This window comes from Salvia splendens, chromosome 3, assembly GCF_004379255.2.
Source record: "Salvia splendens isolate huo1 chromosome 3, SspV2, whole genome shotgun sequence".
Taxonomy (NCBI): Eukaryota; Viridiplantae; Streptophyta; class Magnoliopsida; order Lamiales; family Lamiaceae; genus Salvia; species Salvia splendens.
Window position 1 is genome coordinate 1,982,104 of NC_056034.1, and position 23,880 is coordinate 2,005,983.

The 23,880-nt window shown below is 32.4% G+C and overlaps 2 protein-coding genes and 2 long non-coding RNA genes across 6 annotated transcripts; 3 read left to right on the plus strand and 1 right to left on the minus strand.

The window, feature by feature from the left end:
• Positions 1 to 2,746: 2,746 nt before the first annotated feature.
• Positions 2,747 to 5,988, plus strand: LOC121794265 (pectin acetylesterase 11-like). Of its 2 annotated transcripts, none has more exons than XM_042192352.1 (13): positions 2,747 to 2,923; positions 3,329 to 3,451; positions 3,549 to 3,631; positions 3,711 to 3,855; positions 3,946 to 4,025; positions 4,231 to 4,317; positions 4,400 to 4,524; positions 4,624 to 4,684; positions 4,797 to 4,850; positions 5,169 to 5,246; positions 5,349 to 5,445; positions 5,527 to 5,684; positions 5,754 to 5,988. In XM_042192352.1, exons 2-13 carry the CDS (start codon positions 3,340 to 3,342, stop codon positions 5,910 to 5,912), a joined length of 1,239 nt encoding a protein of 412 aa, XP_042048286.1. In that variant the 5' UTR covers positions 2,747 to 2,923; positions 3,329 to 3,339; the 3' UTR covers positions 5,913 to 5,988. The 2 variants fall into 2 exon arrangements, with proteins under 2 accessions (XP_042048286.1, XP_042048287.1); XM_042192353.1 differs by having other exon boundaries at positions 2,756 to 2,923; positions 5,766 to 5,988.
• A 1,270-nt stretch (positions 5,989 to 7,258) lies between these two features.
• Positions 7,259 to 7,666, plus strand: LOC121794272. The gene is made up of 2 exons (XR_006049258.1): positions 7,259 to 7,365; positions 7,447 to 7,666. It is a non-coding gene; the product is annotated as an uncharacterized LOC121794272 (long non-coding RNA).
• Positions 7,667 to 16,425: 8,759 nt separating this feature from the next.
• LOC121793965 lies at positions 16,426 to 17,178 on the minus strand. The gene is made up of 2 exons (XR_006049203.1): positions 17,124 to 17,178; positions 16,426 to 16,917 (listed from the first exon to the last, which is right to left on the minus strand). It is a non-coding gene; the product is annotated as an uncharacterized LOC121793965 (long non-coding RNA).
• A 3,295-nt stretch (positions 17,179 to 20,473) lies between these two features.
• Positions 20,474 to 23,266, plus strand: LOC121794275 (pectin acetylesterase 11-like). 2 transcript variants are annotated; one of them, XM_042192366.1, is made up of 12 exons: positions 20,566 to 20,906; positions 21,002 to 21,084; positions 21,189 to 21,330; positions 21,423 to 21,502; positions 21,708 to 21,794; positions 21,883 to 22,007; positions 22,102 to 22,162; positions 22,322 to 22,375; positions 22,460 to 22,537; positions 22,632 to 22,734; positions 22,806 to 22,963; positions 23,044 to 23,266. In XM_042192366.1, exons 1-12 carry the CDS (start codon positions 20,795 to 20,797, stop codon positions 23,188 to 23,190), a joined length of 1,230 nt encoding a protein of 409 aa, XP_042048300.1. In that variant the 5' UTR covers positions 20,566 to 20,794; the 3' UTR covers positions 23,191 to 23,266. The 2 variants fall into 2 exon arrangements, with proteins under 2 accessions (XP_042048301.1, XP_042048300.1); XM_042192367.1 differs by lacking the exon at positions 23,044 to 23,266 and having other exon boundaries at positions 20,474 to 20,906; positions 22,813 to 22,957.
• The last annotated feature ends 614 nt before the right edge of the window (positions 23,267 to 23,880 follow it).

The window sequence follows — 23,880 nt, forward strand, 5'->3', positions numbered from 1 at the left end:
TTTAGTACATTCCATAGTAATAGAGTCATTTCCTTTTTTAGTAAAAGTCAACACATTTTTCCACACCTACTTTACTCTCTTTTACTTTTTTCTCTCTTAATCTCTATGCCCTTTTCATTTTCCAATTTATTCTCTCTTTACTTAACTCACCTTACACAATTTTTCTTAATCTCTGTGCCGAAAATAAGCGTCTTCATTACTATGGAACGGATGGAATAATTTTGATACAGTATTACTTAGAGGATTTAGTGTTGATAATAGAATAGATAATTTGATTACACTAATGAATGTATTTCATTAACACTTTGAGCCATTAAAATGGACAACAAAGATTATCAGTTGATTTCTTCTTCCGGTTTTAAATGTATATATCTATTTAATCGCTTTAAACATATGAAAACTTTGAACCATTAGCTTGTCAGTTTGATATTACTACTATGTATTGATAATTTTATATTCATATATATTTTATACTTTTTTATAAATTGGCCATTGTATACTTTAAATTAAAATAATTATATTTTATTTTTCATAGTTAGTTCACTATCAATATGTACATATAGGTCATTTATATACTTTTTTTATAAATGGGTCATTTGTATACTTTAAATTAAAATAAATTTATCCTATATTTTCACGATCTAAAGTTCTTAAATCATATACTTCATACATGTATAGCTTTATTTAGTAATCTTAAAAGCAAAACAAGAATTCTTGATGAAATTATTGAAGTGGACGATGTGAAGGGCTATCCTAAAAAATGTGTGTTGATTTTGTTTTCCGAAGTTATGTAGTGGTCGGTGACCTACCTTCTTTTCTAAGGATATTTATCAAGCCTCGGTTTTAATACATTGAACTCCCAATTTGTTGATCTCTAATTAATACTCACTCTTATCGGCTTAACTTTAGCTAATATCGTCACATGATATTTTCAAGAGTTAAATTGAAAATAATTACTATATTGCTAATCTATGGATATGATATTGCGAAAGACCACAAATGGGACAAATTGGATGGTAGGCCAAAAATCATTCCTTTCATGGCAAAACACATATACCTAAAGGTTAGAAATTGTTCTATTTAAAGTTAAAAATAATTATCATCTTCATAATTTTACACTACTTTTGGTGCAATAATAAATTTATGGCCCAAGTTTTACAAGATTCAGCAGGCAAAAAAGTGAATGCAATATCAAGATGCATCAATTGATATGTTTTGAAATATTAATGTTAATGCTCCATTATTATATAGTGGGCATATATCACATCAAGTTAGGAAGTGTAACGTGTCAAGTTGGTCAAATTAAAATGAATTCATATCTTTGGGAATACAAAATCACGTGAATTCCTACTAAAATGGGAGTGGATACATACATTACTGAGTCAATTTCTAAGGCTTGTAGCTCTATACACTACTTCCTGTCCGTGAAGTCTCATTTATTTTGGACGAAGATTTTAAAAAATGTTAAGAAAAATGGTGAAAAAAATTAGTGGAATATGAGTCTCACTTATATTACATACGGAGTAGTTTTAAATGAAATGTGGGTGGAATGAGTTAGTTGAATATAGGGCATATATAATAGTGAAAGTGAACCAGAACTCCTATTCACGGTTCGCAGACGGACCGAAATGGAAAAAAGGACTCCTATTTGCGGACATGGGGAGTAATTTTTAATGATTTTTTCTTAAAAATACTCCCTGTTCTATAATCCAAAGAATTAACGAGCATATAACAATCCATTAATTTTCATATGATTAAAAAATTGTTGAGAAAGATCTCGAAATTGGATGGATTAATAACTAAGTAAAACTCGAACACTAATAGTGATACAATATCAATAATCTGTATGAGTTGAAGACCTTAAATTTGTTGATCATTTTTTTTATTTCCCATAGTTTTTTTGGTAAATATTTATGCTTTTTATGTGAAGTTTTAATCTCAGTAGTAGTATATAATAGTAACCTAATTAAAATGCTATCTTATCTCTTGTTTCCTTTTCAAGTATATATTCCAGAAGCTGAATCATAATGCATTCATATCTCTTGTTTCCTTCTCAAATATAATTTAGAAATATGAATTCAGTTCAAATTAGATTCAAAGTTGGGATACAAACAACTAAATATAGTTATTGAGTCAATTCCGAATTCTAAAACTCCCATTTTTTTCTCTAAAAATATTAGTATTCTATAATCCAAAAAATAACTTGTAACAATAGATTAAGTTTTAATCTCAGTAGTATATAATCTTAGATATAGGTGGAGAAATGAGGTAGTTTAAAGTTGGGAATGGGATATGTATGTTGAGAGTGAGATTTTAGATTTTAGATTTTAGATTTTAGATTCATTAATAAGAGTGGAGATTTTAGATTCACAGTCACACAGCTTACACTCTCAGTCTCACACAACACACACTTTGCCAGCTCTGAACTAATTAACAAGTCGATTTCGTTTCAATCATTAAATGTATCTTAACCTTGTGTATTTCAATCAGTTGGCTCTTAATCATTAAATGAATACGATATAGTATCAATAATCCATATTAGTTGAAGTCTAGAAGACCTAAAATTTGTTGATCATTTTTATTTTTATTGGTAAATATATATGCTTTTTATTTGAAGTTTTAGTAGCATATAATCTGATTTATAATTTAGTAGGAGTGTGAGTTATTTTAAATTTGGGATATGTATGTTGAGAGTGAGAATATAAATAAAGAATAATACTATTTGTGTAGACCAATCACAATGCTCCAATTCCATGCAGATTTAGGAAAATTTATCTCCATCTCCAGCTCTATTAATAAAGAGTGGAGATTCATACTGCTTCTCAGTCTCACACTTCCGCCTCTCTCAGTCACACACACTTGTGCCTCTGCTTCGAATTTCAGCTTCGTCTCTGATCTCGTCTCCATCTCCGTCTCTGTCTACGTATGCTATACTTCCCCTTTCCTTTCCTTTCCTTTCCTTTCCTTTCAGATCTGCTGCACAAATCTCATTTTTGAAACCTTGGTTTTGAAAAAATTACTGCGGTTGACTATATATGAATTTTTAGGTGTAATTCAGAATGCTTGTTCATATACCCTTCTAATTAATCACTGCTTTTATCAATTAATAGTAATTTTCTTCTGTAATTTAGGTTAATTAATCCCTTCCCAAACTAATGATGCTATATACTTAATATAGTAAAAACTTGACCTCAGTTTTCTTCATATCTGTGACTATGCCTTTTGAAAATTATGATGAATTATTGTTGTGTTTCTACTTCATATTTTGTGTTTTTTCTTGTCATTGAAAACTAATTAAGAAGCTAATTTCATTTCAATCATTGTGCAGAGACACAAGTCATGGCTACATTACTACTGCCACTTAGTATCCTATCTTTGGTTATGGCCGGAATCGTAGCAGGCCACAACGTCACCATCTCGCTGTTGGACTCCGCTGTAGCCAGAGGAGCTGGTACGTACACACACACACACACACACATATATATATACATATATATGTTTGATTCTCAATTGTTGCTAATTCATTGCTTAACTATTTGTATATATAGTCTGTCTAGACGGCACTCCTCCAGCCTACGCTTATAGTCCAGGGTTCGGAGACGGAGTTGACAAGTGGCACGTAATCTTTGAGGTATATGAATATGAACAACTTTTGTGGATTTTTATCATCTACTTCTATTGTTGTTGAGTTAACAATTTGGAGTTGCAAGGGTGGTGGGTGGTGTCGGGATGTAGCTGACTGCCTCAATAGATCCAAAACTCCTCTAGGAAGTAGTGCTAAGCTTATGTCGAAGGAGCAGAATGGTGTCGTATCCTTTGGAGGGATGCTCGATGCCAATTCCACCTTGAACCCTGGTATATATGTAGTTAAATCTAATCAAATTCACAATTTCATTTCTCTAATTTGAAATATATAACTTAATTCTTGCATATGTATGATTTCAGATTTCTACAATTGGCACGTGTTCAGAATCTTCTACTGTGACGGCTCATCTTTCATGTCCGATGTTGAAGATGTAGACCCGGTAAGTTTTTAAATTTCTTGCATGTAACCAATAAGCACAATTAGTTATACTAACCTAGCATTCACTCTTTTAAAAACCGGACTGGATGGTTCGACATGAACTAGAAGGTTGATGAGTCCGGTTTAGTCCTAATTGTATGTTTTACTCAATTCAATTATAGCTTCATTGTTTCACTCATTTTTCAATTTTTGAAACATTTACATAGAAGTACAACCTAACTTATAGAGGTGCGAGAATATATGATGCCATGATGGATGAGCTCCTACGAATCGGAATGGGTAATGCAAAAAATGTATGTGCTATTAAATTATAATAACTCTTGAATTAGTTAAATTTTGATTGCAACTTGATATTAATGTATATTATTTTTATAGGCTTTATTGTCAGGCGGTTCGGCAGGTGGATTAGCCACAACTTTACATTGTGATAAGTTTCAATCGTTGTTTCACAACACAACTAGAGTGAAGTGCGTATCTGATTCAGGCTTTTTCGTTCACGGGTAAGACTATCTAGATTAATTACCTAATTATAAAAAAAAATTATGAAATATATTATTGTAAACTACTATATCATTGATTAATTTTGTTTGGCTCACTAGAGAGCATTTTTTGGGGGCTGATTGGAGAGAATCTTTCTTCTATAGAGTGGTATCAACACATGTATGTATTCTTTTTATTTCAGTTTATTTTGTTATATAATCAAGTAGTATTATATATTATTAACACGTGGATTCTTACATTAATTCCTCATTTTTGTTATGTATATGTATAGGGTTTGACGAATATGTTGCCCACATCATGCACATCCAAATTTAGCCCAACTCTGGTATGGATATAGTACTCTCTCCGTCCCACGTTACCTGAGTCAATTTTTGCACTTATTTTAAAAAAATATACTTAATAAATAGTTTTAAAAAAGAGTAAAGTAAGTGAGGGAATAAAAATGAGAAGACTCTTCTCTACATTATTCTCTCTCTTAATTTACTCTCTCTACACTTTACTATTTATTATCATTTTTTAAAACAAGTGCAAAAAAGAAGTGGCTTAAGTAACGCGAGACAGAGGGAGTATTAGCTAACTTATCTTCATTACTTTTCCGAACAATATAATTAAGCATTCCTCATAATCATATTTATCTTTGCAGTGTTTATTTCCTGAAAATTTGGTCCCTGATATCCAAACCCCACTATTTTTAATTGAATCAGCATTTGACTCATATCAGGTATGGGCAATCTTATAATGTACAGTAATAATTATTAGTATTTATTAATATCTTTGATGTCATTAATTATATATTTTTTTATTTCCAATCTACCCATCACAGATAGGATATACTTTGTTCCCTGATAGAAGCCCGAAATGGAAGAGTTGCCTCCAAAACTTAATGTTGTGCAATTGGACCGAGATAGAAATCATGAAAGGTATATACAATATAATTAATATTTTTTAACTCGATTTAATATAAATCTATCAATAATACTATTTGTTTTATTTTTGTTTAGATTTTAGGTTGATATTGGTAAATACGCTGAAAAGTACAATTGCAAATAGCTCCTCAAGGAGGGGCTATTTTGTACATAGCTGCTACCGACATGGCCATATGGAAGACATAAGCGGTTCGACATGCTCATTGATTGTTGGAAACGGACTTGCTAACAAAGTAAGTGAAACTATATAAATAATCTGTCACACAAATTGTTTGGTCACACACTACTAATTTAATATGAAGTGTATTTTTCAGAATATAGCAGAAGCCGTGGGAGACTGGTATTTCGACCGGAGCGAATTCCAGGAGATGGATATGGTCAACAACTTGCCACGGAACTGCACTGGCGAAAACCAACCTATTTTGGAGAAAAAGTGTATCGATTATTATATTCATCATTAGATGCCATGAATTGATAGCATGTGAATTTGAATTTCTATTTTCAGTTATGAACGAAGGCTTAAAATTTTCGGTTAAATTCAGCTTCTTAATTACAATTTAATTGATGGGTGGTTAAATTTGAGCTTATCAATTACAAGTGAATTGATGGTGATAAGTGATAATGTAGGTTACGAGTTATGAAATGAATGGAAGTAGGTGATATGAGATGTATAAAAGCAAGATGGGATGTTGTATGGATATTATAATCTTAGAAGCATGAGTCCTAAAAACTCAATCATGGTGATGGTGATTATGATAAGTAGTATGGTTGTAATGAGTGATTCAGTAAGCGTGGATGTGAAAGAGTGCTACAAGATTTGGGATGACGATTGTAAATTTGGGCTGCTGAAAGAGATCTGCAACTATAATAGTTTTAATGATTATCCTCAGGGTATTTGTTGTCTTCTCCTTGATGGTGTGGAGATGAGTTGGGATTGCTACTATGCAATTGTTGATGACTTAAAAAACAATTACCCTTGCCAACACCCTGACGGCGCTACCGCTAGAGCTACAACCATACTTACTCATTGTCAAGGCTGATCATACTCCTTTCTAACTTCATTTTTAATAATAATTGTATTATTATGGATACAAATTGTTTACTTTATTCTATTGGTGATCATATTATACTCCCTCCGTCCCGGGCTACTCGCACATTTCCTTTTCGGTACGGAGATTAAGGAATGAGTGTATAGCAAAGTCAACGATTGCTGCTATAGATGATAATTTTTACTACAAATGGAAAAGTGCAAATAATTTGGGACGCCCAGAAAGGAAATAAGTGCAAGTAGTCCGGGACGGAGGGAGTATAAGATTAATTACTTAAAACAAACCAATGTCTTTTTATCTTATGATCTACTACTACTATGTTTTCGTTGTTGGAAAAGAGTGGATTACGTGACCAAAGATTATCATACCTACCATAACATATTATGTATACAATCACAATACTGATTTCAAACCAAAAGAGAACTGCTAAAACACAATTGAGAATATTAAGTGTTGGCCGGATTCAAGAACAAACTCAGGCCGGGGCTGCTCGTTTGCATTCTAAGGGACGAAGCTCGGCCTTCAATCATGCGTTACCAATTGAGAATATAAGGCCATACCTCTGTTCCCGGCTGCTGGGAATAGAGGTATGGCCTAAAACAGAAGAACCAGAGTTTAAATTTGTTTTGAGAGTCTTTAATTGATGATCCCCAGGAATACAGAGGGGGTGGATTATACCTTATATATATATGATCATGTAGTATGTTAAATCCTAAACCCTGAACCTATACACATAAGATTACCTCATTATAGCATCCTGGAAATTCCATATACTATGTTACATAGCTGCTACCGACATGGCCATATGGAAGACATAAGCGGTTCGACATGCTCATTGATTGTTGGAAACGGACTTGCTAACAAAGTAAGTGAAACTATATAAAGTATCTGTCACACAAATTGTTTGGTCACACACTACTAATTTAATATGAAGTGTATTTTTCAGAATATAGCAGAAGCCGTGGGAGACTGGTATTTCGAACGGAGCGAATTCCAAGAGATGGATATGGTCAACAACTTGCCACGGAACTGCACTGGCGACGACCAACCTATTTTGGAGAAAAAGTGTATCGATTATTATATTCATCATTAGATGCCAAGAATTGACAGCATGTGAATTTAAATTTCTATTTTCAGTTATGAACGAAGGCTTAAAATTTTCGGTTAAGTTCAGCTTCTTAATTACAATTTAATTGATGGTTGGTTAAATTTGAGCTTATTAACTGATAATGTAGGTTACGAGTTATGAAATGAATGAAGTAGGTGGGTGATATGAGATGTATAAAAGCAAGATGGGATGGTTGTATGGATATTATAGTATCTTAGAAGCATGAGTCCTCAAAACTCAATCATGGTGATGGTGATGGTGATTATGATAAGTAGTATGGTTGTAATGAGTGATTCGGTAAGCGTGGATGTGAAAGAGTGCTACAAGATTTGGAATGATGATTGTAAATTTTCGCTGCTGAAAGAGATCTGCAACTATACTAGATTTGATGATTACCCTCAGGGTATTTGTTGTTCTTTCCTTGATGATGTGGTGATGAGTTGGGATTGCTACTATGCAATTGTTGATGACTTAAAAAACAATTACCCTTGCCAACACCCAGACGGGGCTACCGCTAGAGCTACAGACATACTCAAGCATTGTCAAGGCTGATGATAATATACTCCTATAATATATTTCTAACTTCATTTAAATAATAATTGTATTATTATGGATACAAATTGTTTATAATATTGATGATCAAATTATATAAGATTAATTACTTAAAACAAACCAATGTCTTTTTATCTTATGATCTACTAGTAATATGTTTTCGGTGTTGGAAAAGAGTGGATTACATAATCAACCAAAGAGTATCATACCTACCAATAAGATATATTATGTACACAATCACAATATGGTCCAATCAGAGTACTGAGGAACTTCTAAAACACAATTGAGAATATTATTCAAGAACAAACTCAGGACGGAGCTGCTCGCTCGGCCTTCAATCGTGCATTACCAATTGAGAATATAAGACCATACCTCTGTTCCCGGGGTATGGCTTAAAACAGAAGAACCAGTGTTTAAAGTTGTTTTGAGAGTCTTTAATTGATGATCCCCAGGAATACAGAGGGGGTGGATTATACCTTATACTACTATATTTATATATGATCATGTAGTATGTTAAATCCTAAACCCTGAACCTATACACATAAGATTATAGCATCCTGGAAATTCCATATACTACTATGTTACATCCTAGCTAAAAACAAGCCAAACGCATATAACACTTTAATAAATCATAGAGATACACTGGAATTGGAATTGCAGAGTTAGATATAAAGACCATTGCAGATACATTATAGTATTACTCATCTCATGGCCGATGGACTTTGGAGTAGTAAGGAAAGACCACGATACTTGACTAATTCCACTGGAGCTCTCTTCGATTTCTTCGACTCCGCCTCTGCATTATCTGTAAAATTGGAATTAGGGTTCTCGATTATTTATGGCGCTTTGGGCGGGAAGCGATAGAAGCAGAGAATGTGTTGGAGGTAATCGCATGAAGGGAAACAATCAATCGAACATTAGCAAAGCTCAGATTAGAATCGGAGAATCAGAATTTTTTAGTAAGGGAGAAAACTAAAAGCAGAAGGCAAGGGGATGATGAATAAACGGCAATGGCCAAAGTCGGAAAACATTATCCGTCTCCTTTTAATGGGCCGGTTTCATTGAAGGGGTCGGCCCAAGTAAAACTGACCCGGATATGGTCCTATTAGATTCAATTTAATTGGGCTAAAAATACAAAATGAGTAGAATTGTAGCCCATTAGCCTCTTTATTGACAAGCCCATATATATTTCTGTGAGTATTGATCGACTACATCTCATGATGGGTAATCAAAATTCTTTGTATTTCAATCTTCAGTTATACATATTAGTTATTAAATCTTAAGTTTTCTATTAATCTTGTCTTGCATAATATTTGAATTTGATTTCAGATTTTTAGAATGTACTGTTTCTGAAGACATTGGAGGGACTAGAACTAGATGATAATTCGTCAAGAGGATTATCATCATTTCGTGTTATATTCCCAATATTATAGACAAACAACTCAATTTGCAAAATAATGCATGTTTCATATTTTATTTTGCATTTTTGTGCTGATTTATATCATGAATTAAATTAGTCAATTTGTGTGGTATATTTTTGTTTTCATTGTGGGATTTACATGACCGGTATTTCAAAGAGCAATGTCCAATTCATCGACGATCAACATTCCTATCCTATTAATCGCAATTAGACACTATCAAACCCATTTCGAAAAATAAATAAATATGTTGGCAATTGAAACTAGAAAAATAACATATAACTATCCTATATCGGTGTCAAAAGAAAACTGAAACTAGTATATAAATCTCATGGGTCACTCCTCCTATCACCAATTGGTTTTAGGATGGAACCCATGGATTTCTATCATGGTATCAGAGCGGGTCACCGACTGTGGGCCAAATTTAACTGACCCAACAGTATATCTGGGCTGAAACCGAAAAAAATGACTGACCCAGCAGTATATCTGGGCTTAAAATTTGGGTCAGTTGTCCAAAAGAAAGTATATACAACTTCGAAAATAAAAAATAAAGTTCTCTTTAAATCAATGTATTTCCTTTATGAAAAAAAACAAATAAATACACAAATTAGTGCAAAACTAATAATTTCTGCCCATGAAACATAAATCCAAAAAGAAAGTGCCCCTATTTTAAGGTACAAGTGGAAGTGTGTGGGACTTAAGTCTAAACATCACTAGTAAAATAAAATAAAAAGCCCTTTATCAGCTTTAGTAAAGCAAATAGAGCAATAAAAAGCAAAACTAGCTTATTACTCCATTATTAGTATTAAAATTTTAGGTCTTGTAAGATTCCATTATTGAGGGTCACAATAAAATGTGTTGGGAGGTATTTAAGTGAGTTTCAATTTGACCAACCTTTAAATATAATTCCAATTGATAATGATGTTACTATGATTTATGTTTTTGGACAATTGACATAAATCATGTGTTACAACGTCAATTTACATGACATAATATGCATAGATGTGAATCGATAGTCGATCACACACTCATCCACTACTAGAGTTTGTGGTTCAAATTTATTAGCTAGTAGTACTAATAGATTAAAAATATGAAATGGTTCAATGTTGTTCATGGATTAAAGACTAGTGTCCCAACTTCTCCATCTCAACGTGATCGATAACCAATGATTGAGATATCACACTCAATGGATGATGCATTGAGTGAATCGATTAGTTGAAGTGTTTATTCCTATCGAAAAAATGAACACGTTAACATATATATATTTGATATATATTGTAGTACTATATATATATATATCTTCTTTAAATTCTTAAATCCAAATGCAACATTTAATGATTTAATATGTAAATCTTAGCAGACGACCAACTTTAATTTACCACACTATTGCAGATAATAATGCATCAATTGATGTTAAGATATTGCTAATAAAGGTGACAAACTTTTGTGCTAATGTTTAAGATTTGTGGATAAATTAAACTTAACAATTCAATGTAGTGGATCAATTATATACTAAGTGGATATAGAGTATTGATATTTACAGTACTTTCCGTATGTTCAATTAATTAGGGTGTGGTTGATTTTTATATAAGAGGATATGCAAAATGTGTTGTTGCATATGCACAATTTTTGAATTATTTGAATTTTGTTTGGTTGCATTGCATAATGTACAATTATCCCATTTGTGATGAATCAAAGTACAACCCACAAAAGTTTCTTTCCAATAAATCCAGTAAACGATAATCATAAATAGAAAAAAATTAATAATTAAATCAAAATTCTTAACTACGTCAATTGGTATTTTCGATAATTTAAATGTATATACCATTCATATATCATCTACTAGAAACTCCAATTATTAATGGTTTTGTCAAGATTAAAAAACGTTTTATTACAAATCATGAATATTCGGAAGTAATAGGCATAGGAAATCTGAGGAAGCATGAAGTATACTTGGTTGTCTGTGTATATTCATAAAATAAAATATAATAAAAGCAATGAAAGTAAGACTTTTAATTTGTGCATTCTAAGAGTTCAATAATTGAGCACTAACCCCCACCAACACTCCAACTTTTTCTTACTTTTCTTTGGGTAACTTTTCAATTTTCATAGACTTTGCTTTGCATTTGTCTAGAGTGTCATTATTTAACCACAATATAACTTGTTATAAAATAGATTTAAATAAAATTAATTTATTTTTTAGTAATTTAGTAAGAATTTTAGCTCAACTAAATAGTTACTAGTATTATTTAAATTTAATTAAACTTTTTATAGTCTGGCCACAATTGGCGGAACAATAACATTATTTTGGAAGTAGATTTATTGAGTAGTTTGCAGCTTGAAGTGAACGAACGAAAGAAGAAATATTTTTTTACTATAATAAAAGGTATATTTGAAAAAAAAACCAAAGCGATATCATTTTACTATTTTTTTTAAAAAAAAAAAAAGTTCTAAATTCAGGCTACGATCATGAAAAAGTTTTAAATTCGCCCCCGATTGCTACATAGCTTTATTTTTTTTGTTTAATCTCTCTATTTAATGTAGCAATTAAATTGATCAAAACCTAATTACTAAAATCTGTACGCCACTATGCATACACCTGTAATTATTTGAAAAAAAAAGTATATACTTTAACCTATTGAATGAAGTCACATCAATCCACCTTTAAATATTTGCTATTGATTTTGACATTCATAATTTCATAGTTAATTACTCACATATATACTAAACACGCATTCGAATGTCTACGTGTCGGTATATCTCACGATCAACTTAGCTATCACAATTATTAATTACAAAATTAACAAGATATTATTGATAAAATGATATTTCGTCTGAAGTTTGTCGTTTCAATTATTAAATATTAATCATTATTAACTTTTTACAGTATGGACATACCACCTATTAATGGAGTACTACATTTTTGTTATTAAATTAAATCAGTCATCTTTCTATTTCATTCATGTCATCTTTCTATCATCAATAATTATTGTGTTAGATAATATTTACATTTTTTAAATAATAAAATCGTAATTGAGGATTTAAACTTCAGAAAGAGTTGATAAGGAATTTAATTAAACTAGACTGTAATTCAAGATTAGTGGAGTAATTATTGTAGCTAGGGGACTGGAGTGGAAGGTGTGGAGTTAATAGACAAAATTAAAAGGAGTTAGATTTTTAAAAAATGAAGCTTTTAGGAAAAGCAACTTTAATAGATTGCATTGTATTGCACCAATTTCCCACTTCAAAAGCTATTGATTTTTTAGAACTGTGACAATATGAAATTATGACCACTCACTACTGCAATCTACTACTAGATAGTATTTCATTGCATTTCAAATTTCATTACTCTATTTATTTATTAGGACTTCATTAATATTTTAGAAACTAGAGCTACCTCACACCTTTTCTTTTATAGTGAGTGTAAAATATTCGAAGCTAGAAACTGATAATTAAGCAGAACCTATCAAGAATGATGACAATCCAAACAAATCAATACAGCATACCAAAATAAAAACATAGTACTTATAATCAAAACAAAACACAATTAATAAACAACAAAATTACAATAATATCATGAGATTCATCTATTGATTTTAGCAAAAAATTGATATCACAACACAAAACATATCCAAACAATGCTCACATAATACACAAAATCCTTGCTAAAATCAGGGAATTTTCACCGCACATTCACCTATATGAGTATAAGCAATGTGAAAAGAGACTTTTGTTTGATCAATCATTTATTCATTGACTTCAAATGTAAAAATAATCAGTGATAAATGATTTTGAAATGACAACAAAATCAATTATTTTCAGCCAAAATATGTCAGGAACCTTTTAAATGAATTATGGGAATTGAGAAGTCAAATTTATAGCACAACATTTCAAAGTACTTAAATTGGTTTCCTAAAATAATTAAATTCCGCAGTTCCCTTCATGCTTAAGACTATATATATAGTAATCATTGTAAATTCTCATGAATCCTACTCTTTTTACATTGTAAACTTGATATTTTGCAATTGGAGTGAGATAAAAATCATGAAAGGTATATACAATATTATTACTAATTTTGACTCTATTTAATATTAATCTATCTCTCATAATATTTTTGTTAGATTTTAGATACACATTCATAAATAAGCTGAAAAGTACAATTGCGAATAGCTCCTCAAGGAGAGGCTATTTTGTACATAGTTGCTACCAACATGCCATATGGAATACATACGCGGTTCGACATGCTCATTGTTTGTTGGAAAAGAACTTGCTAACAAAGTAAGTGAAACAATATAAAGTATCTGCCACACAAATTGTTTGGTCGCACACTACTAATTTAATATGAAATGTATTTTTCAGACGATAGCACAGGCCGTGGGAGATTGGTTTTTCGACCGGAGCGAGTTCCAGGAGATGGACATGCTCAATGACTTGCCACGGAACTGCACTGGCTTCGACGACAAACCTACTTTGGAGAAAAAAGTGTAGGGATTATATTCATCATTAGATGCCATGAATTGATACTTGTGAATTTGAATTTCTAATTTCAATTATGAATGAAGTGTTAAAGTTTTCGGTTAAATTCGGCTTCTTAATTACAAGTTAATTGATGGTTGGTTAAATTCGACTTATAGATTTTACAAGTTAATTGATGGTGATAATGTAGGTTACGAGTTATGAAATGAATTAAGTGGGTGATGTCATCTATTAAGAGCATCCCATCGCTGCTCGATGGGGCGGACGGCGTCCGTGCCGACAGCGTCCGTGCCGACAGCGCGACACACTCGTGTCCGCCTGCTGCTGTGCTCGCGCCGACGGCACGACGCTGCTCGATATATCGAGCACGTCCGTGCCGCAGGGCGACATGACAGCATTCTATTAGCCAACCGCAATGCCGTTGGCTTTTTCTATTTTTTTAAATTCAAATTTAATTTAAAAATTGTTTTTAAATTAAAAATATATATTTTCCCACTTCCCAATATATTATATCCGTTTTCTCTCCACTTTTACTTTATTTTTCGTTTTTTCCCCAAAAATCACATTTTTCATCTATATATACCCTCATTTCCACACAAAAAATTTCACATCACACTATACAATTCTCTTCAATTCTCAATCTTTTCACTCTTGCAAAAAAAATGTCCGGCTTCGGCGATCACCCCTCCGACTCCCGCGGATGGAACCACGAATGGTTCAACCCAACACCATTCCCTCATGCGGATATGGAATTCTCGACCCCTCCTCAAACCCAAGGTTCTCAAATTTCGGGTGGCTACCGGCCTTATCCGGTGGACGAGCAAGATGCCACCAATAGGCGATACGGGTGGACACTCGAACAAGGATCGGGAGCGACATGAGCGGGGCCGACATCATCACGGCCACCATGTCGACCTACCATTCCATGCATTACAAACCATTCAAGAACCTCAGCGATTGGCAGCAGGTTCGTAGAAATCCGAAGTATAAGGTAGGCTTATCGCCCTCCTCCAGCAAACGGTTAAGGTCGTTATCCCTATTTGACGGCGCCTCCGATGAGGTGGCTAGCCAACTTGCCGAAGCTAACTTGGGTAGCCCTGACACCGGCACGGGTAGTTCCCAACGCCTGCCGCAAGGAAGGAAGAAGGCGACGGTCAACCGCCGTCGCGCCGAGACTCCATCAGCCCCCGCTCCCGCTCCCTTTGTGCCACCTCAACCCCCACCAACTCATTGTGGACCCTTTTGGCTCAACTCAATTTGGCCGATAAGTCTCGGATGACTCCCGAGCAACTTGATTCACATTTGACAATGATATGAGGTCTCCGAAAAACATTGGGGATGGGGCCGGAGGACTAGTCTTCCACGGGAGTATTTTTAATTATGTAATTTTTATTTTTTAGGATTTTAATTATGTAATTTTTAATTTTTAGGACTTTAATTATGTAATTTTTAATTTTTAGGATTCTAATTATGTACTTTTAATTTTTTTTGTAATTTGTAATAGTATTCCGGGTATTTTTAATGCATTTTAATATTGTAGAAAGGTTTTATTTAAATTGAATAACAGAATGGTAGGACTCGTGAGCATGTCCTTGTGGAAGAGCATGAATGTGGGTGTTGTGCTCTTGGGGAAGAGCAGAGAGTAAAAAATAAATAAAAGTAGGTCCAGGCCCACTTCCATGTTCTTAGGCAAGAGCATGGATGAGGATGCTGTAAAGCAAAATGTTGTAACTTAGGGTTAAATTCAACTTCTTAATTACTCCACAATTTAATTGTTGGTGACAATATATACTACTATTAAATAGATAGGTTACAAGTAATGAAATGAATAAAGTGAGGGATATGACATCTATAAAAGCAAGACGTTGTAACTAGGGTTATTATACATATTATCTTAGAAGCATGAGTCCTCAAAACTCAGTCATGATGATGGTGATTATGATAAGTAGTTTGGTTGTAATGAGTGTCGATCTGAAAGAGTGCTACAAGATTTGGGATGATAATTGTAAATTTGGGCTGCTGAAAGAGATCTGCAACGATATTAGTGATTACCCTGAGATTATTTGTTGTAATATCCTTTTTTATAAGAGGTTAGATTCTGATTGCTACTATGCAATTGTTGATGACTTAAAAAACAGTTCCGCTTGCCAACACCCAGACGTGGCTACCAGTAGAGCTTCATTCATATTTACTTATTGTCAAGGCTGATGCTCCTATAATATATTTCAAACTTCATTTAATAATTGTATCATTATGGATACAAATTGTTTATTCTACTGGTGATCAAATTATATAAGATTAATTACTTCAAACCAATGTCTTTTTTATCTTATGATCTAGTACTATGTTTAGGGTGTTGGAAAAGAGTGGATTACATAATTAACCAAAGATTATCATACCTACCAATAAGATATTATGTACACAATCACAATATGGTCCAATCAGAGTACTGATTCAAACCAAAAGTGGAACTGCTAAAACACAATTGAGAAAATAAAGTGTTGGGCAATAAAAAAAATCTATCTCTATCCAGAAACTGTTCAAGCCAAAATGCTTCTCAGAAAGACCACCAAGAACTAAGGTTCGTGCAGCAGATCGAGCATTGCAGCTGAAACTGAAACTGAAACTGAAACTGAAACTGAAACTGAAACAGAAACTCGAAAGATCATACAAACTGAAGCTGAAACTGAAACTGAAAGATCAGAACATACAAACTCGATAGATATATCTAAGATACGGGAAATTGACAGCAACTATGGCCATTGCAGCTTCATTTTCCAGATCTCGGGGCTGTTTCCTCTATTATCAAGCATTCCTCTTTCTTCTATTTGTGCAGCTCTTGTAACAAATCATCATTGGTAATCTGTCACGAGTACATAAAAAATTTCACAATCATGGAACCATCCCTGATGAAAACTAAAAAGCAGAAATAAAAGACTGGGCAGATAATATTTCATAAAAGAACTTCAACTCACATATGATAAAAACTGTTAATCTGTGCCTATTTTAAGTATTACTGACAACAATTAACAGCGAGGAGAGGCTATTGAAGGTTTTCAAGTGAAATACCTCTGTTCTTTCATCGCGCATCATGTTGATAGCAGCAAGGAGATGATGAATAAACGGCAATGGCCAAAGTCGGAATACATTATCCGTCTCGTTTTTAATGGGCCGGTTTTCGGTCGGCCCAAGTAAAACTGACCCGGATATGGTTCAATTAGATTCAACTTAATTGGGCTGAAAATACAAAATGAGTAGAATTGTAGCCCATTAGCCTCTTTATTGACAAGCCCATATATTTCTCTCTTCATCTGTCTGTCTTTACTTAACTCACCTAACACAATTTTTCTTAATATTCGTGCCGAAAAGAAACGTTTTCATTACTATGGAACGGAGGGAGTAATTGTGATATAGTATTACTTAGAGGGTTTAGTGTTGATAATAGAATAGATAATTTGATTACACTAATGAATGTATTTCATTAACACTTTGAGCCATTAAAATGGACAACAAAGATTATCAATTGATTTCTTCTTCCGGTTTTAAATGTATATATCTATTTAATCGCTTTAAACATATGAAAACTTTGAACCATTAGCTTGTCAGTTTGATAATACTACTATGTATTGATAATTTTATATTCATATATATTATTAATACGTTACCAACATAAACAAAAGCCCGTCTAGCTTTGGTAGAGCACAAGGCTCTTAACCTTGTGTATGGGCCATTTATATACTTTTTTATAAATTGGCCATTTGTATACTTTAAATTAAAATAAATTTATCCTATATTTTCACTATCTAAAGTTCTTAAATCATATACTTCATACATGTATAGCTTAATTTAGTAATCTTAAAAGCAAAACAAGAATTCTTGATGAAATTGTTGAAGTGGACAATGTGAAGGGCAATCCTTAAAAAATGTGTTTTGATTTTGTTTTCCGAATTTTTGTATTGGTTGGTGACCTACTTTCTTTTCTAAGGATACTTATCAAGCCTCGGTTTTAATACATTGAACTCCCAATTTGTTGATCTCTAATTAATACTCACTCTTATCGGCTTAACTTTGGCTAATATCGTCACATGATATTTTCAAGAGTTAAATTGAAAATAATTACTATATTGCTAATCTATGGATATGATATTGGGAAAGATCACAAATGCGACAAATTGGATGGTAGGCCAAAAATCATTCCTTTAGGCCATGTTTGGTTGGCGGGAAAGTAAAGTTGGCAAGGAAAATGATTCCTAGAAAAATGAATCCCGCGAATATGATTCCCAATATATTTACTTTCTCGTGTTTGGAAAATATCAAGATTTTAAAGTTTATATTTGATTTGAACACTAAACTAAAAATTTACTTATCATTTTTTATTTATAAAAAATAATAATACATATTATTTAATAAATTATTAATTACAAATGATAATAATTATATTATTTTATTTATTATTACGATGGATAGTTTAAATATGGATTATACATCATAATATATAATAATATAATAATAAATAAATTTTATAATTTAAAATTTTACTACAATTTTATTGTTAATTACTAATTTATAAAGTAATAATTATTATATTATTATATAATTTTAATTATATTTAATTATTTAATACATTATTATTATTAAGATAATAAAAATTAAATATAAATATTAATAATATAGTTATAATTATGATAATTTGAATTATAGTTATTTATTATCCTGAAATTAAGTATGGTTTATACTTTTAAATTATTTTTAAAACATTGTAAATAATAATAATGATGATAATAATAATAAAACTATACTATATTGCATTAAATATATAAGAATCCTAAAACTAGGAAAAGAATAACTGAGAAAAGTTAGGATTCAGAATCCTAGAAAGTTGTACTAACTTTCCTTGTTTCAGAATTTTGATTACTTTTCCAGTTTGATTAAAAACGGAAACAAACACAGAAATTTAAAATTTAATGAATCAGATTACTTTCACATACAGAATCCTAGCAACCAGACATGGCCTTAATGGCAAAACAGATATACCTAAAGATTAGGAATTGTTCTATTTAAAGTTAAAATCAATTGTCAAAAATACTTATCGTCTTCATTTTACGCTACTTTTGGTGCAATAATAAATTTATGGCCCATGTTTTAAAAGATTCAGCAGGCAAAAAAGTGAATGCAATATCAAGATGTAATAAATTTATGGCCCATGTTTTACAAGATTCAGCAAAAAAGTGAATGCAATATCAAGATGCATCAATTGATATGTTTTGATATAATAATGTTAATGCTCCATTATTATATAGTGGGCATATATCTCATCAAGTTAGGAATGTAATGTATCAAGTTGGTCAAATTAAAATGAATACATATCTTGGGAATACAAAATCACGTGAAGGTCAAATTAAATGATTACATAACTTGGGAATACAAAATCACGTGAATTCCTACTAAAATGGGAGTGGATGCATACATTATTGAGTAAATTTCTAAGGCTGTAACTCTGAAACATTGCTTGTATCATTACTGAGTAAATTTCTAAGGCTGTAACTCTAAAACATTGATTGCTTCATGTCCATGAGCAGAAGTCTCATTTCTTTCTGACACGTGGATTTTAAAAAACGTTAAGAAAAATGGTGAAAAAAAAGTTAGTGAAATATGAGTGAGTTTTAAATGAAATGTGAGTGGAATGAGTTAGTTGAATGTAGGGCCTATATAATAGTAAAAGTCAACCAGGACTCCTATTCACGGTTAACAGACGGACCGAAATGGAAAAAATGGACTCCTATTCGCGGACATGGGGAGTAATTTTGGAATGATTTTTTCTTTAAAAATACTCACTGTTCTATAATCCAAAAAATTAACGAGCATATAACAATCCATTAATTTTCATATACTCCTATTGATTAAAAAATTGTTGAGAAAGATCTCAAAATTGGATGGATTAATAACTAAGTAAAACTCGAACACTAATAGTGATACAGTATCAATAATCTGTATGAGTGGAAGACCTTAAATTTGTTGATCATATTTTTATTTCCCATAGTTTTTTTGGTAAATATTTATGCTTTTTATTTGAAGTTTTAATCTCAGTAGTAGTATCTAATAGTAACCAACTCTAGGAGTGATAATAGTATGTGGACAGGAGCCTAATTAAAATGCAATATTATCTCTTGTTTCCTTTTCAAGTATATATTCCAGAAGCTGAATCAAAATGCATTCATATCTCTTGTTTCCTTCTCAAATATAATTTAGAAATATGAATTCAGTTCAAATTAGATTCAAAGTTGGGATACAAACAACTAAATATAATTATTGAGTCAATTCCGAATTCTAAAACTCCCATTTTTTCCTCTAAAAATATTAGTATTCTATAATCCCAAAAAAATAACTTGTAACAATCCATTAAGTTTTAATCTCAGTAGTTTATAATTTTAGTTATAGGTGGAGAAATGAGTTAGTTTAAAGTTGGGAATGGGATAAATAAATATAGAATAACTAGTATTTGTGTAGACCAATGAGAATGATCCAATTCCATGCAGATTTAGGACAGTTTGGCAGGTGGATGGATGTCTCCATCTCCATCTCCATTCATTAAGACACCTCAGTCTCACATTTCCATTCATTAATAAGAGTGGAGATTTTAGATTCAAACTCACACAGCTTACACTCTCAGTCTCACTTTGCCAGCTCTGAACTAATTAACAAGTCGATTTCGTTTCAATCATTGTGCAGAGACACAAGTCATGGCTGCATTACTACTCCCACTTACTATCCTATCTTTGGTTACGGCCGGAATCGTAGCAGTCCACAACGTCTCCATCTCTCTGTTGGACTCCGCTGTAGCCAGAGGAGCTGGTACGTACACACACACACACACACACACACATATATATGTATATGTTTGATTCTCAACTGTTGCTAATTCATTGCTTAACTATTTGTGTATATAGTCTGTCTAGACGGCACCCCTCCTGCCTATGCTTATAGCCCAGGGTTCGGAGACGGAGTCGACAACTGGCACGTATTCCTACAGGTATATGAATATGAACAGCTTTTGTGGATTTTTATCATTTACTTCTATTATTGTTGAGTTCATATGCCTTTATGATAATAAGACTAACAATTTGGAGTTGCAAGGGTGGTGGGTGGTGTCACAATGTAGATAACTGCCTCGATAGAACCAGAGATCCTAAAGGAAGTAGTGCTAAGCTTATGACGGAGCAGAATGGTGTCGCATCCTTTGGAGGGATGCTCGATGCCAATTCCACCTTGAATCCTGGTATATATGTGTAGTTAAATCTAATCAAAATTACAATTTCATTTCTCTAATTTCAAATATATAACTTAATTCTTGCATATGTATGATTTCAGATTTCTACAATTGGCACGTGTTCAAAATCTTCTACTGCGACGGCTCATCTTTCATGTCCAATGTTGAGGACGTAGACCCTGTAAGTTTTTATATTTCTTCCATGTCACAAATAAGCACAACTAGTTATACTAGCCTAACATGCACTCTTTTAAAAACCGGACTGGACGGTTCGGCACGAACTAGAAGGCTGATGCGTCCGATTTAGTCCTAATTGTATGTTTTACTCAATTCAATTATAGCTGCATCACTTTACTCAATTGTTAATTTCTGAAACATTTATATAGAAGCACAACCTGACTTATAGAGGTGCTAGAATATATGATGCTATGATGGATGAGCTCCTACGAATCGGAATGGGAAATGCTAAAAATGTATGTGTTATTCAATTATAGTAACTCTTGACTTAATTAAATTCTAATTGCTACTTGATATTAATTGATGCTAGTATTATTTTTATAGGCTTTATTGTCAGGCACTTCGGCAGGTGGATTAGCCACTACTTTACACTGTGATAAGTTTCAATCATTGTTTCACAACACAACTAAAGTGAAGTGCGTATCTGATTCAGGTTTTTTTGTTCATGGGTAAGACCATCTCTATTAATTACCTATTTATCAAAATATTTTTTATTATATATTATCTTACTATGACATTGATTAATTTTGTTTGGCTCACTAGAGAGCATTTTATCGGAGCTGATTGGAGAGAAGCTTACTTCTTTAATGTGATATCAACACATGTATGTATTCTTTTAATTTCATTTTACTCTATTTTATAATCAAGTAGTACTATATATTATTACCACGTGTATTCTTACATTCTTTCTTCATTTTTTGCTATGTACATATATAGGGTTTTCTTACATTCTTTCTTCATTTTTTGCTATGTACATATATAGGGTTTGACGAATATGTTACCCACATCATGCACATCCAAATTTAGCCCAACACTGGTATGAATATAGTATTAGCTCATTTTCATTACTTTTTTGGATAATATAATTAAGTATTCCTTATAATCATATTTGTATTTGTAGTGTATATTTCCTGAAAATTTGGTCCCACATATCCAAACCCCACTATTTTTAATTGAATCAGCATTTGACAAATATCAGGTATGAGCAATCTTATAATGTAATAATTATTAGTATTCATTAATTTCTTTGATGTTATAATTATATTTTTTTATTTCCAATCTACCTGTCACAGATCTCAAACAATGTGTTCTCTCCGAGTGATGCTAGCCCGAGATGGATCAATTGCATCAATAACTTGACATTTTGCAATTGGAGTGAGATAAAAATCATGAAAGGTATATACAATATTATTACTAAGTTTGACTCTATTTAATATTAATCTATCTCCCATAATATTTTTTGTTAGATTTTAGATACACATTCATAAATACGCTGAAAAGTACAATTGAGAATAGCTCCTCAAGGAGAGGCTATTTTGTACATAGTTGCTACCAACATGGCCATATGGAATACGTACGCGGTTCGACATGCTCATTGTTTGTTGGAAACGGACTTGCTAACAAAGTAAGTGAAACTATATAAGGTATCTGCCACACAAATTGTTTGGTCGCACACTACTAATTTAGTATGAAATGTATTTTCAGACGATAGCACAAGCCGTGGGAGATTGGTTTTTCGACCGGAGCGAGTTCCAGGAGATGGACATGCTCAATGACTTGCCACGGAACTGCACTGGCTTCGACGACCAACCTACTTTGGAGAAAAAGTGTAGGGATCATATTCATCATTAGATGCCATGAATTGATAGCTTGCGAATTTGAAGTACTAATTTCAATTATTAATGAAGTGTTAAAGTTTTCGGTTAAATTCGGCTTCTTAATTACAGGTTAATTGATGGTTGGTTAAATTCGACGTATTAATTATACAAATTAATTAATGGTGACAATAAATACTACTATTACATAGATAGGTTATAAGTAATGGAATGAATTAAGTGAGGGATATGACATCTATAAAAGCAAGACGTTGTAACTAAGGGTATTATACATATTATCTTAGAAGCATGAGTCCTCAAAACTCAGTCATGGTGATGGTGATGGTGATTATGATAAGTAGTTTGGTTGTAATGAGTGTCGATCTGAAAGAGTGCTACACGATGTGGGATGATAATTGTAAATATGGGCTGCTGAAAGAGATATGCAACAATATTTGGGATAACCCTGAGACTATTTGTTGTGGTACCCTTCTTAGTCAGAGGTTTAGTTTTGATTGCTACTATGCAATTGTTGATGACTTAAAAAACAGTTCCGCTTGCCAACACCCAGACGTGGCTTCCAGTAGAGCTTTATTCATATTTACTAATTGTGAATGAATTTACTTATTGACAAACAAGGCTGATGCTCCTATAATATATTTCAAACTTCATTTAATAATTGAATCATTATAGATACAAATTGTTTATTCTACCGGTGATCAAATTA

What these genes read in the sequence shown, in the direction of transcription:
- LOC121794265 (XM_042192352.1), top strand. Translation starts at nt 3,340, where the DNA reads ATGGCTACATTACTACTGCCACTTAGTATCCTATCTTTGGTTATGGCC. An exon ending in ATGTTGAAGATGTAGACCCG is followed by an intron (nt 4,026 to 4,230) that starts GTAAGTTTTTAA and finishes ACATTTACATAG; the next exon opens with AAGTACAACCTAACTTATAG. An exon ending in GAATGGGTAATGCAAAAAAT is followed by an intron (nt 4,318 to 4,399) that starts GTATGTGCTATT and finishes TTATTTTTATAG; the next exon opens with GCTTTATTGTCAGGCGGTTC.
- LOC121794275 (XM_042192366.1), top strand. Translation starts at nt 20,795, where the DNA reads ATGGCTGCATTACTACTCCCACTTACTATCCTATCTTTGGTTACGGCC. An exon ending in GAATGGGAAATGCTAAAAAT is followed by an intron (nt 21,795 to 21,882) that starts GTATGTGTTATT and finishes TTATTTTTATAG; the next exon opens with GCTTTATTGTCAGGCACTTC. An exon ending in TCAGGTTTTTTTGTTCATGG is followed by an intron (nt 22,008 to 22,101) that starts GTAAGACCATCT and finishes TTGGCTCACTAG; the next exon opens with AGAGCATTTTATCGGAGCTG.